Here is a 15,696-nt window from a genome sequence, read left to right on the forward strand (position 1 = left end):
GACTATGATACGACACAATGACGTTTTACGTAAAAAAACATACAAACAAAAAACAAAACAAAAACAAAGTAACATTGAACTGGTTAGACTGGTTTTTTTTTTTTATTTCATTATGGAGGTAGTGGGGTGGAGCCTTGATAGCCTAAATTTCCAGCAAATGGCAGTTATGGCATGTAATGGTAGTTCTTGTCTACTTGTCCAGATCTAAGCAGGTAATTTGGTAAAATGGACGCCACACATGGACCGCAATGTTAGTTGCAACTATAGTGGTGTCCTGCTGTTAATTTTGCCGGCGGTTTTAGTTAACTCAGCTATTGGTGGAGGGGTTTTTCTTAGCAGTGAAAGGTGGCACTGATATTGGTGGATCTTGTGGCGGGGTGAGTTAGGGTTAGGTATATTGATATATATCGATATATACATGGTTAAAAGGCTCACATACTTTTAAACAACCTGGGAGATTGTAAGTTGACTTTGTTTGCAAGTTGAATCCTGTGGTAAATATGGTGAAACATGCATAAATGATTTACTTTGACTACTCTGGATATGGGCAATGCGTATAGTATAGACTGTGTTTTTGGTTGTTTTCAGTATGTTTTTTTTAACATTTTTAAGCTTCTTATTGCAGAATCTACAATGGTGTAAAACTTACAAACAAAAAGATGTAATAAAAAGCAGTACTGTAGATTTTGTACATGAAGACAAGTTTATTTGTACCACTGAAACATTGTAACTCCAGTAGTTTGTAAGTAAGAGGCTATCTGTAGACAGTGGCATAGCTACAGACCTCTGGGCCCGGATACAGAATTTTGGGTCTATCTCTCCCCCTCATCTCCCCCCCCCCCCCCCAAACACACACAACTCTGCTTTCCTGTAATGATCGGTGAAGCACAGAGAGGATCTGATTACCGGTGATCTGCAGTATCACAGGGAATACAGATGTATACCAGATTATAAGTGATCTGCAGTATCACCGATAATCCGATATACTAGCTAACCTCTGTTCACCTGAGTAGAGTGTAGTGTTTGGTGTAACAGTAACACTTTGAGGACAAGCCTCAGCGCAGTCAGGAGTACTGCACGGATTCCTTCCGCAGGCCTGAACTCTCCAAGATGGGAGGAGTCAGGCTGACAGTAGGAAGGGTAGTCTGAAAGTAACCCTCAGGAGAAAGGGTCACTAACAGTGCGAGGAACCGCCTCTAACAGCAAGGTCGGTTCTCGAGGTCGGACAAGCCAGGTCGTACACACACGGGCAGATAAGGTACAAGATCAGGAGGCAAAGACGGAGTCAAAGTACAGGCAGGGTTCAGCAACGGGGTATCAGATATATCGAGGTACAGAATCAGGAGACGGAAACAGAGTCTAGAAACGAGCCGGGGTTCGGCAACAGAGTATCAGAAATATCGGAGTACCAGGTCAGAGTTCAGGAGAATGGTCAGGCAGGCAATAGGTCATAACATATAATCACAATCAAACTAGTACTTTAGCTATCAACAGAATCTAGCTAAGTGTAGGATTACAGCTCCAGCTGGTCCCGGCACACTTGCGGATCTGACTACGGATCTGGGTGCTCCCACGTATGTGATCGCAACGCCAGACACCAGAGGAATGACCAGGTAGCAGTATATATATATACACAGGTGTCCCCCCAGCACCTCCCTAAGTGCTGGACCAATGGGAAGTGGAGCTAGAGTCAGCTGACCAGCCTGGTCAGCTGACTCCTTACTGAGTGTCATAAATCCTGCCTGAGTGCGCGCGTCACTCTGAAACCTGAGGGACTACGAATCCCAGCCACAGCAGCCCTGCTCTGCGGTGTCTCCGCAGCGGTGGTATGCGCACTAACCGCTGCGTCCAACGCGGCGGTTTCTCCGTGCTCCGCAGACGCCTGCACGGAGACAGCCGCCTCATGTTGAGGGGAGGCGGCTGCCTCTCCGTGTGTGGCGCGTCCGTGCGCGGAAAGAGCCGCCTGCCGCTGGCTCATGGCGGAGGCTCTTCCGCGTTTACTCACAGTACCCCCCCCTCCCCAGGAGTGGACTCCGGACAGCTCCTTCCAGGTTTTTCTGGATGTAAAGCATGAAACTCCCTCACTAACTCATCTGCATGCATACGGTTCCCAGGTACCCATTGCCTCTCCTCAATGCCATACCCTTTCCAATGTACGAGATATTGTACAGAGTTTTGTACCATGTGTGAATCTAATATCTTTTCCACTTCATATTCGTGTTGGGCATCTACCAACACGGGAGGAGGAGGAGTGGGACCCACCTGGACTGCTGGTTTAAGAAGGGACACGTGGAAGGACCTTACCCCCCGCATGCTGGTGGGAAGGTCAACGGTATACGTAACATTATTAATCTTTTTTGCTACCGGAAATGGACCGACAAACCTGGGGCCCAATTTATCTGAGGGCTGTTTCAGGGCAAAATGACGTGTGGACACCCGAACCAAGTCTCCGGGCTGGAAGCTACACTCTACTGAACGTCTTTTGTCAGCTTGACCCTTTTGACTAAAAAACGCCTTTTGTACACTATCTCTCACTGTGCGCCAAATGTCTTTAACCTCCCTGGCGGTAAGCCCGAGCTGAGCTCGGGCTATGCCGCCGGGAGGCACCGCTCAGGCCCCGCTGGGCCGATTTGCATAATTTTTTTTTTGTTACACGCAGCTAGCACTTTGCTAGCTGCGTGTAACCTCCGATCGCCGCCGCTGCCCGCCGATCCGCCGCTATACCCGTCGCCGCAGCCGCCCCCCCCCCCCAGACCCCGTGAGCTGCCTGGCCAATCAGTGCCAGGCAGCGCCGTGGGGTGGATCGGATTCCCCTTTGACGTCACGACGTCGATGACGTCGGTGACGTCATCCCGCCCTGTCGCCATGGCGACGGGGGAAGCCCTCCAAGAGATCCCGTTCTTTGAACGGGATATCTTGATCTCCGTTCGCCGGCGGCGATCGGAGGGGCTGGGGGGATGCCGCTCAGCAGCGGCTATCATGTAGCGAGACATTGTCTCGCTACATGAAAAAAAAAAAAATTAAAAAAAGGTATTTGCTGCCCCCTGGTGGATTTTAACAAACCGCCAGGGAGGTTAAAAGACCTCTGCCAGGTCTCCAGAGCTGGAAACGGGGTGGAGGCCACTGGCAACGGTGAGAACTTGGGCAATCTTCCAGACACAACCTGGAACGGAGAGAATCCGGTGGAAGAGCTTTTCAAATTATTTTGTGCGAACTCCGCGAAAGGCAGAAATCTGACCCAGTCGCTCTGTGTCTCCGCAACATAGCACCTCAAAAATTGCTCCAATGACTGGTTGATTCTCTCCGTTTGCCCATTGGTCTGTGGGTGGTAGCCCGATGAAAATGACAGCTTCATGCCCATTTGTTGGCAGAATGCCCTCCAGAATTTAGAAACGAACTGGACTCCCCGATCCGACACTATGTTTTCCGGAATGCCGTGCAGCCGGAACACATGTGTAATAAACAGGTCAGCCAATTCCTGGGCCGAGGGGAGTCCTTTCAAGGGCACGAAATGGGCCATTTTACTGAAGCGGTCGACTACCACCCAAATGACCGACATACCTTCTGACTTGGGAAGTTCACCTACAAAATCCATGGACAAATGAGTCCATGGCTCACTCGGGGTGGGTAAAGGCTGCAAGGTACCCACAGGTGTTAGCTGGGAGGGTTTACTCTTGGCACAAATCGCACATTCCCTCACGTATTCCTTGCAATCAGCTGCCAAGGACGGCCACCAGGTGCATATGGCTACCAGATCCTGTGTTCTAGATGCCCCAGGATGCCCAGCATTTTTATGCGCATGGAACATCTCTAGAACCTGGAGACGGAACGGTAGCGGAATGAACAGCACCCCTGCGGGCTTTCCTTCCGGGATGTCTTGTTGCAAGGGAATTAGAGTCCCCTTCCAATCCTCCCAAGTCTCTGTTGCGGCCAGTACCAACCTCTGGGGAATAATAGTCTCTGGAGTGGAGGGCTGTGCTGTCTCTGACTCAAAGCACCTGGATAAAGCATCCGCCTTGACATTCTTGCTACCCGGGGTGTACGTAATAATGAAAGAGAACCGAGAGAAAAATAATGACCAACGAGCCTGGCGAGGGCTCAACCTCTTAGCCCCCTCGATGTACTCTATATTTTTGTGGTCAGTGTAGACCGTGACCGTATGCTCCGCTCCCTCTAACCAATGTTGCCATTCCTCGAAAGCTAACTTAATGGCTAAGAGCTCTCTGTTGCCAATATCGTAGTTCCTTTCCGCAGGGGAGAACCTACGGGAGAAGCAAGCACACAGGTGCATTCTACCCTGCAAGCCAGATCGCTGAGACAGCTCATCCCCCACCCCAACCTCTGAAGCATCCACCTCAACAATAAACGGAAAAGACGTATCCACATGTCTGAGGATGGGTGCAGAACAAAATAGGCCCTTCAGGGTGGCAAAAGCCTATAACGCCTCAGGAGACCAGTGAGTGGTATCTGCCCCTTTCTTGGTGAGACTGGTAAGTGGAGAAATGACCGTAGAGTACCCCTTTATGAACCTCCTATAATAGTTGGCGAAGCCAAGAAACCGCTGAAGCGATTTCAAGCCTACCGGCTGAGGCCATTCTAGAACAGCGGAGACCTTGGCAGGATCCATAGACAGGCCTGTGGTGGAAATTATGTACCCCAGGAAAGCGACAGATGTTACCTCGAAGATACACTTTTCTAGTTTTGCGTACAATAGGTTCTGCCTTAGCCTGTTCAAAACGAACCTCACATGGGTCCTATGTTCAGAGAGATTGTTGGAGAAGATAAGAATATCGTCTAGATAGACTAGAACAAATTTCCCCAACACCTCTCTGAAGACCTCGTTGATGAGTTCCTGGAAAACGGCCGGGGCATTACATAACCCGAAGGGCATCACCAGGTACTCATAATGCCCGTCCGGTGTATTAAAGGCCGTTTTCCACTCATCGCCCTTTCTTATGCGTACCAGGTTGTACGCACCTCGCAAATCCAGCTTAGAAAAGATCTGGGCGCCAGTGATCTGTGTGAACAAATCGTCTATCAGGGGTAGCGGATAGCGATTCTTTACTGTAATTTTGTTAAGACCGCGGTAATCGATGCAAGGCCGCAGGCCTCCGACTTTCTTTTTTACAAAATAGAAGCCTGCCCCAGCAGGCAACCGGGACGGGCGAATAAAACCTTTGACCAGATTCTCCCTGATGTACTCCTGCATAGCCAATTTTTCGGGCCCCGACAAATTGTACAAATGACCCCGGGGGGGGTACACAACCAGAACAGAGATCAATGGGACAGTCGAAAGGGCAATGTGGAGGCAATTTATCGGCTGCTTTGGGGCAGAAAACATCAGAATATTCCGCATACTGGTCTGGTACACCTCCCACCTGAACTCTGGTTTGCCCCAATGTTAACTTCCCCAAACACTGTTGAAAACAATGAGGAGACCAGGAGGTTAACTGACCCGTGGCCCAGTCTATGTGCGGTGAATGGATTTGCAACCACGGCATGCCTAAGATAATAGTGGAGGTTGACATGTGTAACACAAAAAATTGTAACTGTTCCCCATGCAATACCCCTATGGTGAGTTTCACCATCGGAGTCTGTGACAGGGCACGATTCCGTTGCAGAGGGGAATCGTCCACTGCCGTAACCTGAATGGGGGGTCTCACAGGAGTGAGTGGAAGACCCAACTCCTGAGCAAATTTGAAGTTCATAAAATTAGCCGCTGAGCCAGAGTCAATAAAAGCTTCAGTGGATACAGATTTATCCTCCCATGTAACAGTACAAGGGAGAAGCAATTTTTTCTCTTTAAGGGGTGAAATTTGTGTGCCCAGGGTGTCACCCGCCACTACTCCTAGGCAAACTCGTTTCCCGACCTGTTAGGGCAGTTTCGCACTCTATGCCCTGCTGCTGCACAATACAGGCACAGCTGTTCCGTCATTCTCCGCCTTCGCTCCACCTGGGTCAGTTTCGATCGACCAATCTGCATTGGTTCGGGCGGAGGCAAGGCCGGGGAGGGTGAGACAGGCGGAGAAGGTGTTACTAGGGGTGTAGCGGATGGTGCCGCGTACGATGTCACCCTGACACGGTGACTGCCCCTAGCCTGCCTCTGATGGCGTAACCTGCGATCAACTCGAATGGCCGATGATATGGCCTCATCAACTGTCTTGGGCTCGGGTACGGTTAACATTAGGTCAGAGACCTCCTCCGACAACCCAGACAAGAAGTAATCCATCAGGGCAAAGTTGTCAAATCTAGCGGTGACTGACCACCTACGGTATTCTGCCGCATAATCCTCGACCGAACCTCTGCCTTGCCGCAAAAGTTTGAGCTTCCACTCAGAGGACGCAGCAAGGTCAGGGTCGTCGTAAATTACGGCCATGGCCTTAAAGAATTCCTCTACCGAGGTCAGAGCTGTATCAGTAGGGGGTAGGTTATATGCCCAGGACTGGGAGTCACCAGTCAGCAAAGTTTTAATAAAGATGACCCGTTGGGTCTCAGTCCCCGAGGATCGGGGTCTCAACTCGAAATACGATAACACTCTACTCCTGAAATTCCGGAAGTCAGACTTGTGGCCGGAAAATTTATCAAGTACAGGCATACGTATGTCATCACTAAGAGGGGATCGCACTGAATCAACTGACGTCTAGAGGGTTTTCACAGAGCCTGATAAGGCATCAATTAAGGCTTTGTGCTGGCCCAGTGCTTGATGGATGTTATCCACCGAAGTGGCAAGCACAGTCAGAGGATCAGCGCGTGATTCCATCTGTTTTTTTGGTCTGGCGTTCTGTAACGATCGGTGAAGCACAGAGAGGATCTGATTACCGGTGATCTGCAGTATCACAGGGAATACAGATGTATACCAGATTATAAGTGATCTGCAGTATCACCGATAATCCGATATACTAGCTAACCTCTGTTCACCTGAGTAGAGTGTAGTGTTTGGTGTAACAGTAACACTTTGAGGACAAGCCTCAGCGCAGTCAGGAGTACTGCACGGATTCCTTCCGCAGGCCAGGTCAGAGTTCAGGAGAATGGTCAGGCAGGCAATAGGTCATAACAGATAATCACAATCAAACTAGTACTTTAGCTATCAACAGAATCTAGCTTAGTGTAGGATTACAGCTCCAGCTGGTCCCGGCACACTTGCGGATCTGACTACGGATCTGGGTGCTCCCACGTATGTGATCGCAACGCCAGACACCAGAGGAATGACCAGGTAGCAGTATATATACACAGGTGTCCCCCCAGCACCTCCCTAAGTGCTGGACCAATGGGAAGTGGAGCTAGAGTCAGCTGACCAGCCTGGTCAGCTGACTCCTTACTGAGTGTCATAAATCCTGCCTGAGTGCGCGCGTCACTCTGAAACCTGAGGGACTACGAGTCCCAGCCACAGCAGCCCCGCTCTGCGGTGTCTCCGCAGCGGGGGTATGCGCACTAACCGCTGCGTCCAACGCGGCGGTTTCTCCGTGCTCCGCAGACGCCTGCACGGAGATAGCCGCCTCACGCTGAGGGGAGGCGGCTACCTCTCCGTGTGTGGCGCGTCCGTGCGCGGAAAGAGCCGCCTGCCGCTGGCTCATGGCGGCGGCTCTTCCGCGTTTACTCACATTTCCATTTCCTTGTGACACAGCCCAGCACTAAACACAGGCTATGCATAGGTGCCCCCAGTATAGGTATCCAGGCTAGGTGCCTCCAATACAGGTAGCCAAGCATAGGTGCCCCCAGTATAGGTATCCAGGCTAGGTGCCTCCAATACAGGTAGCCAAGCATAGGTGCCCCCAGTATATGTATCCAGGCTAGGTGCCTCCAATACAGGTAGCCAAGCATAGGTGCCCCCAGTATAGGTAGCCAGGCTAGGTGCCTCCAATACAGGTAGCCAAGCATAGGTGCCCCCAGTATAGGTAGCCAGGCATAGGTGCCCCAGTATAGATAGCCAGGTATAGGTGCCCCCAGTATAGGTAGCCAGACTAGGTGCCCACAATACAGGTAGCCAGGTATAGGGGCTCCCTGTATAGATAGCCAGGTATAGGTGTCCCCAGTATAGGTAGCGAGGTATAGCTGCACCAGTATAGGCCGTCTACTGATAACAACAACACATCCATCTGCCATGCCCCTCCTCAAGCCCATTGCCTAATTGTCCCCTCTCTCTATATATATATATATCACAGGTAAGAAGGGCTAGGCAGAAATCAAGGTCAGGCAATGGACAGGTCAGGTCGGGCAGCAAACAGGGAGAGTCCATCAACAAGCATTCGTTCAGTCCAGGCAGCAATCAGGCAGAGTCCAGTAACAAGCAATAGGGTCAAAGTCCAGCAAAGCAATCCACAGGTTCAGAGAGCACCCAGCACCGCAGTAAGCAGAAGCATACGCTAACACAGGCAAAGTCAGAGTGCACTCAGCAAGCTTAAATATATCAGGCATCCAATCAGTGGCCAGCCACATGTACACAGGAACCAATCACAGGCCACAAAGATTCTTGCCTAAGTGTCAGCTTATAAGGAGGTCAGCTAGGGGATCTTTGCTGTTGGCCGGGGGGGTTTCAGGAGGACAGCGCGGGCACAGGATGACTGCAAGAAGCCCCAGTTAAGTTAAACCTATTTTTGTTTGTTTGTTTGTTTTTTGTATTTTTTACACTTTAGATTTCCTTTATTGTGCATGAAATTGTTTGATTGATCGGTCGTGGGATTTTACCATCAATGAGCAACATTAGATACTAGAAAGCAAAAATAATTACATAATTAAATATATAAATAAGAATAGATTTGATTGTTTTCACTATATATTAGAAAATAAATGCAAAAAAATATATAAAATAAGTAAAATGAAAAATATGCCATTGACCATCATGAATCAAAATATGATTATTTTTGTTGTTGTTGTTGTAAAGATGATCAGAGAAAGTTCTTGGTCCCTGCCTGATTTGAACACAACAGAAATCTCCACAGATTGAAGAATTCCACAGGGACCTGATTTACTGAATATAAACACTGGTCCTCAGTCTGTGAGCAGCAAGATAGTATGATTCTATGGAAAGTATGCTTGCTGCAGCACTATGAGCTAATAGAACAATCCTGATTTATTACAAGTCCTCTCATCTCCCTACATGACAGGTCACAGATGGACACCTTGTTTCCGATGTGATAAGATGGACACAGAGACCAGTGTAAGCTCCGTACCAAGCAGTTTTAAAGGCAGAAATTATATTTTCCAATAAAGCTCAAATGTTATCTTTGCTTTTTTTGAAACGAGGATGTCTTGTTTTATGCTCATCACATGCTCTTTGTGTTATGTGTAATGCGTTTATTGATTTTTTGTGAAAGCTCCTCTAGATTACATTTTTAGTGGCATCTTTTGGCTAAAATAACCATGTCTAGAACTGAACTGCTGCGGGGAAAGAGAAGGGATAAACATTACCAAAGTATCAATGATGTCATCTACACCCCTTACCCCATTTGGTACACTCTACTGCTGGCAATGCTTTCTGAGTGCTGCAAGTTGGTCTGAGCATTTGATAAACTTAATAAAAAGGAGGGGAAAAAGGGAAATGGCTGACTTTTTTTTACTAAAAAAACAATGGTTGATGAAAGGAGCCACAGTGAAACCTGTCACATTTGTTCAAAATAGTACCTTCCTTTTCAGTGTATCCGAGGTGAATCTTGGGTACAAAAAACACATACTTACCTAAAAAGAGGGAAGCCTCTGGATGCTATAGAGGGTTCCAATGCCATCCTCTGGTAACCCGTTGTCAAGCACTTTCAAAGAATTCTGACAAGGTTTTTTCAGAATGAAGATCAGGGCTGCGCTCGTGCTGGGAGAGAAGCCCCCACTGTAACTTTCCATGCCACAGCAGGACTCACTGTAACTTAGCATCCCGTGTGCCAGTTATTTCGGCGCCACTCAGTTCGGCGCGCTGAGATCCGAATGACGGCTCTCACCGCTGCCGCTAAACTCCGAGGCGGCGTTAAATACTGTTCCCCCTCCGAGTTGTCTCAACTCGGAGGGAGATGTAATTTGGGTTCTGGCAGCGAATTACTACTATGCGCCTCACGCAGCATAGCATTGCTGCTATGGGGTGCCCAGTTTCAGCGCTCGGCTCTCAGAGCTGTGTGCCGAAATAAGCTGATCCGTAGCATCCCAATGCAGTACCCACTGTAGCTTAGCTCCCGCTGTAGTTTAGCACCCGCAGCAGCTCCAGTTGTAGCTTAGGACCCACTGTAGTTTAGCACCTATTGTAACTTAGCACCCACTGTAGCTTAACACACACTTCAGCACCCACTGTAACTTAGCATCCCACTGCAGCACCCACTGTAGCTTAGCACCCAGTACAGCACCCACTGTAGCTTAGCAACCAGTGAAGCACCCACTGTAGCTTAGCACCCAGTGCTGCCCCCACTGTAGCTTAGCATCCAGTGCAGCACCCACTGTAGCTTAGCATCCAGTGCAGCACCCACTGTAGCTTAGCATCCAGTGCAGCACCCACTGTAGCTTAGCATACAGTGCAGCACCCACTGTAGCTTAGCATCCAGTGCAACACCCACTGTAGCTTAGCACCCAATGCTGCCCCCACTTTGGTTTAGCACCCATTGGGCTTGATCAGTTAGCATGCGAAGTGCCGCTCGTGGACTTTTGCGCGCGCAAAGTCCCGCGATCATGGATATTTGCATGCGATATTGCTGACTTTTGCATGCGATCGCGCACAAAAGTCTGCGTTATCGTTCACAAATGTCCGCGATCGTGTGATCACGGGACTTTGCGTGCACAAAAGCCCCCTTCACGTGCTAACTGTTTAGCACGCCCATGCTAACAGTTAGCACGGGTTTGTGAATCAAGCCCATTGTAACTTAGCACCCACTGTAGCTTAACACCCACTGCAGCACCCACTGTAGCTTAACACCCACTGCAGCACCCACCGTAGCTTAGCACACACTGCTCAAAACCCAAAGGTGCTTAGCACCCACTTGAACATGCCACCTAAATGCACTTAGCACCCACTGCAACATAACACCCAAATATACTTAGCCAGCCAGTCCAGTGTTCTTGTTGTCCATATTCATTATCACTTTTACTTTTACCACTCTCTGTATTTGTTTGCCTACCCTTTGTCTCTCTCTCTGCTTACTCACTGTCTATCTCTCTGTCAACCCTCTATTATGCTTGGTACACACCATGCAATTTCCCATCAGATTGACGGGTTGAATCATTAATTTCCGAAAGGTCCAATCTGATTTCTGATCGTTTTTGTGCAGAAGTAATCAGAAAATATCAGACGTGTTGTAAATTATCGATTAGACCCATCAATCAGATTGGAAATTGCACTGTGTGTGTCAGGCATAACCCTCTGTCTCTCTCCTACCAACTCTCCTGTCTCTCTCTGTCTACCCACTAAATGTCTGCCCACCTACTGTCTATCTGCTCCATCCTTTCTGTCCATCTATCTCTCCTTCCATCTCTTACCCTCTGTCTGTCTCTCCTTCTACCCACGGTCTCTCTCTTGCTGCCCACCCACTCACTGTCTGCCCACCCAGGCCACTGTCCATCTGTCACATCTTCTCTGTCCATCTATCTCTCCTTCCATCTCTTACCCTCTGTTTGTCTCTCTGTCCACCCATTGTCTCTCTCTTGCTGCCCACCTACTTACAGTCTGCCCATCCACTCACTGTCTTCCCACCCTCTCTGTTAATTTCTCTATTAACTTCTGTCTCTCTCTGAATATCTGTTCATCTCTCTGTTCACCCTATCTCTCACCCTCTGTTTCTATTTTTTCACCTCTCAGCCTATGGTTACTACATTTGTCACAGTCCTCATAGTTGCTGTATTAATAACTTGGAGGCCTCATGGTTGCTTTATTGGTCACTTAGAAACCTTGTGGTTGCTGTGTAGGTCATTTAGAGACATCATGGTTGATTTATTGGTCAGTTGGAGTTCTCATGGTTGCCACATTTGTCACTTGGAGGCCTCATGGTTGCTGCATTTGTCACTTGGAGGCCTCATGGTTGCTGCATTTGTCACTTGGAGGCGAGGCCTCATGGTTGCTGAAGTTGTCATTTGGAGGCCTCATGGTTGCCGCATTTGTCATTTACTTGCAATATTATAATTCCTACCATAGCTAATGTCCTATATTATTATTATTATTATTATTATTATTATTATTATTATTATTATTATTATTATTTATAGCACTGAAATTTTCTGCAGCATTTTACAGAGCACTTAGTCATGTCTTTGGTTATGCTCAGATGAGCTCACAATCTAATCATACCATGATCATAGTCTAATGTCCATTATAATAATAATAATTATTTTTTTTATTATGCATTTATATAGCACTGGCATATTCTGCAGCACTTTACAGAGGAATACATAGTCATGTCACTGAGTTTCCTCACAGAAGCTTACAATCAAATCATACCATAATCATAGTCTAATGTCCTACATTAGAACAAAATAAATACAGGGGGCTAAAAGAAGCCCCAGGTGAATTCAACACACCAGATTTAATTAATTTTAAGTTACCTTTAGGCCTAGTGCACACCAGAGTGGTTCGGTTGTGTTTTTAGGAAAGCTTGCGGCTGAGGAAACGCTTGGGTAATGTATTTCAATGGGCTGGTGCACACCAGAGCGGGTCGGTTTTAGCTGAAACGCAAACTCCCGGGTTGCGGCATTTTTTGGATTTCGGAGGCATTTCTGCCTTCAACGTTAAGTATAGGAAAAACGAAAAACGCTTGATAAAACGCTAGATCAGAGCGGTTTTCCAGGCGTTTTTGTTACAGTAGCTGTTCAGTAACAGCTACTGTAACAATATCTGTAATCTGCTACATAAAAATGCTACCAAAAGCGATTCACTTTAAGTAAAAAACACTACACAAAACCGCAAAACGCTAGCAAAACGCTTTATAATAATAAGAAAAAATGCTTCAAAAAACGCTAGCTTTTTGCAGATCTGCTAGCGGTTTCTGGTGTGCACTGTGCACCAGGCCTTAAGGAGCATTGCTTAGGTCTAGATATAATCTTAATCATTAAGGCTTACACTATGGACGTACCAAAAATTAGCAGTTCCTATGTATGCCTGGTTTTAGGCCTTGTTCACATCTAAAATCGAAATTGCAAACACTAGTATTTTGCGATTTTGTGCACAATTTTTTATTTTTTTAGCGCCTCCCAGTGCTCCACTGCATGCTGCTTTTTTTAAGTGTCAGAAAGTGAACTCTTTGACCCGGAAAATAAGAAAAACAATAAATTTATTCTTAAAAACGTGAAGACAATCGCTTCACAAGGGTTTTGCATTTTTCCTGTACCTTCCATCAAAAATGGCTCATGCAGCGCTTTGCTGAGCGGATCGGAAACAAACCAGCTCAGATGTGAACTCTCTCATAGGGAATCATTGCACAAGCGTTTTTAGGGCAATTTTTAAAATTGGCAGCACTTGAAAAAATGCTGAAAACACCCTAGATGTGAATGAGCCCTTAAAAAACATACAGATGAAACTCAAAAAATTTGAATATCAAGCAAAAGTCCATTTATTTTAGTAATTCCACTTAAAGAGACTCTGTAACATTAAAAAGATCCCCTGGGGGGTACTCACCTCGGGTGGGGGAAGCCTCCGGATCCTAATGAGGCTTCCCACGCCGTCCTCTGTCCCACGGGGGTCTCGCCGCAGCCCTCCGAACAGCCGGCGACTGTGCCGACTGTCAGTTCAATATCTACCTTTGCTGGCTCCAGCGGGGGCGCTGTGGCGGCTTTCCATTCCAAACTACACGGAAATACCCGATCTCATTCGGGTCCGCTCTACTGCGCAGGCGCAGGAAACTTGCGCCTGCGCAGTAGAGCAGATCCGACGGCGATTGGGTATTTCCGTGTAGTTCGGAGCCGACAGCCGTCAGAGAGCCTGCGCAGGAGCCGGGAAGGTAAATATTGACGTCACCGCTGCACGGAGGGCTGCAGCGAGACCCCTGACGGATGGAGGACGGCGTGGGAAGCCTCATTAGGATCCGGAGGCTTCCCCCACCCGAGGTGAGTACCCCCCAGGGGATCTTTTCATGTTACAGATCCTCTTTAAAAGTAATTCAACTTAAGAAAAAAAAAAAACCCAAAGCCAAATATTTCAAGTCTTTGTTTGTTATAATTTGATGATTATGGCTTACAGCTTATGAGAACCCCAAAATCAAAATCTCAGACCATTAGAATATTGTGAAAAGGTTCCATAGTCTAGGCTCAACGTGTCAGACTCAGACCTTCAAAGGGTCAAAGGGTTCCTATTTCATATATTAGTTTTTTTCTTTTAAGTTAAATTACTGTAACAAATGGATTTCTGCACGATATTCATTTTTTTTTTTTTGTTTTATCTGTAATGCATTAAGAGTGCTAGTTTTCCATTTTAAAAAGTCAAAACTTTGTTCTACAGTTAAACCATGACACATCAAGACCAGGATCGGTAGTGTGGATTGTGTCTGCCATAAAATGGATTGTTTTTTCTTCATGTATGTCGATATTTGACTAAATCATACAGTACAATCGTTAAAAAAAGTCACCTGCCTTTTCTTTTTTTAATTGTACGATAAATGTAGGCGGCTCTTGAAGTAAACCAGACAACGGTCACCACTATAGTTTTGCTAGGATTTCAGAACCTTAGAAGTTTTAAAGTCGCCATCTTCATTTTGCTGTTTTTGGCTTACATTGTGACAATATGTGGAAACTTTTTGATAATCCTTTTAGTGAGCTGCAGCAAGACTCTCCGCCACCCCATGTACTTCTTTATCTCCCAGCTCTCTGTAGCAGATGTCATGCTGAGTGCTGATATTGTTCCTAACATGCTTAAAACGTTCTTAGAAGAACATGTTCAGATGTCTCTAACAGGTTGTCTTACTCAGTTTTTCTTCTTTGGGGCCGCTGAAACATCAGAGTGTCTCCTCCTAATGGTCATGTCTTTTGATCGCTACTTGGCCATTTGCAACCCCTTGCGTTATAATTCCATCATGGACCTTGTCCTCTCCTTGAAGTTAGTTTTAATCTGTTGGCTCCTGACCATTGCCATGTTCATCTTAACAGCTACAAAAATTTGCAACCTGCATTTCTGTCGGAGGGTCATAAACCACTTGTTTTGTGACCTATTTCCTCTGCTGGACCTTTCTTGTTCTGATACTTCTGTGGTGCAAATGGAAATTTTTTTGCTTTGTGTTCCAGTCGTAGTTCTGCCAAGCCTTGTGATTGTAATATCATATATTTACATCACCTTAACTATCCTAAGGATTCCTACAGGGACCGGCAAACAGAAAGCCTTCTCCACTTGCAGTTCTCACCTGACTGTGGTGGTTATTTACTATGGCTCATTGATGGCTATTTACTTTGTTCCAAGCAAAGGGCAGTCTTTAGTCCTCAGTAAAGTCCTCTCATTGCTATATACTGTTGTAACCCCATTGCTAAATCCAATTATATATAGTTTGAGGAACAAAGATATTCAAAAGGCTCTGGAGAAGCTTGCTAAAATTTAAAGACCAGATAAAACGTGTCAATATGGACAACAATGGATCTACGATTTACGCTCCCAGTGTTCTTCTAGCTTCTAAAGATCTAAATAATTTCAGTGAGGTTATTACAATGTCTTACCTGTTTACTGGTTTGATATAAGTGATTAACATATGTTAATTTTATTGCAGTGGTTTTTGTTATGCTATTACATTGCAATGCATGACAGACGCTGTAACC

General features: G+C 46.8%; 1 protein-coding gene across 1 annotated transcript; it reads left to right on the plus strand.

Moving 5' to 3' along the window:
* The first annotated feature begins 176 nt into the window (after positions 1 to 176).
* Positions 177 to 15,482, plus strand: LOC137561889 (olfactory receptor 287-like). Its single transcript, XM_068273239.1, has 2 exons — positions 177 to 212; positions 14,559 to 15,482. Exons 1-2 carry the CDS (start codon positions 177 to 179, stop codon positions 15,480 to 15,482), a joined length of 960 nt encoding a protein of 319 aa, XP_068129340.1.
* Positions 15,483 to 15,696: the final 214 nt, after the last annotated feature.

Source organism: Hyperolius riggenbachi, chromosome 3, assembly GCF_040937935.1.
Source record: "Hyperolius riggenbachi isolate aHypRig1 chromosome 3, aHypRig1.pri, whole genome shotgun sequence".
In the NCBI taxonomy this organism is placed as follows: Eukaryota; Metazoa; Chordata; class Amphibia; order Anura; family Hyperoliidae; genus Hyperolius; species Hyperolius riggenbachi.

Excerpts from the sequence above, each read along its gene's own strand:
- LOC137561889 (XM_068273239.1), top strand. The coding sequence starts at position 177 with ATGGTAGTTCTTGTCTACTTGTCCAGATCTAAGCAG. Across the intron at positions 213-14,558 it reads ACTTGTCCAGATCTAAGCAG|GCGGCTCTTGAAGTAAACCA; the intron begins GTAATTTGGTAA and ends CGATAAATGTAG.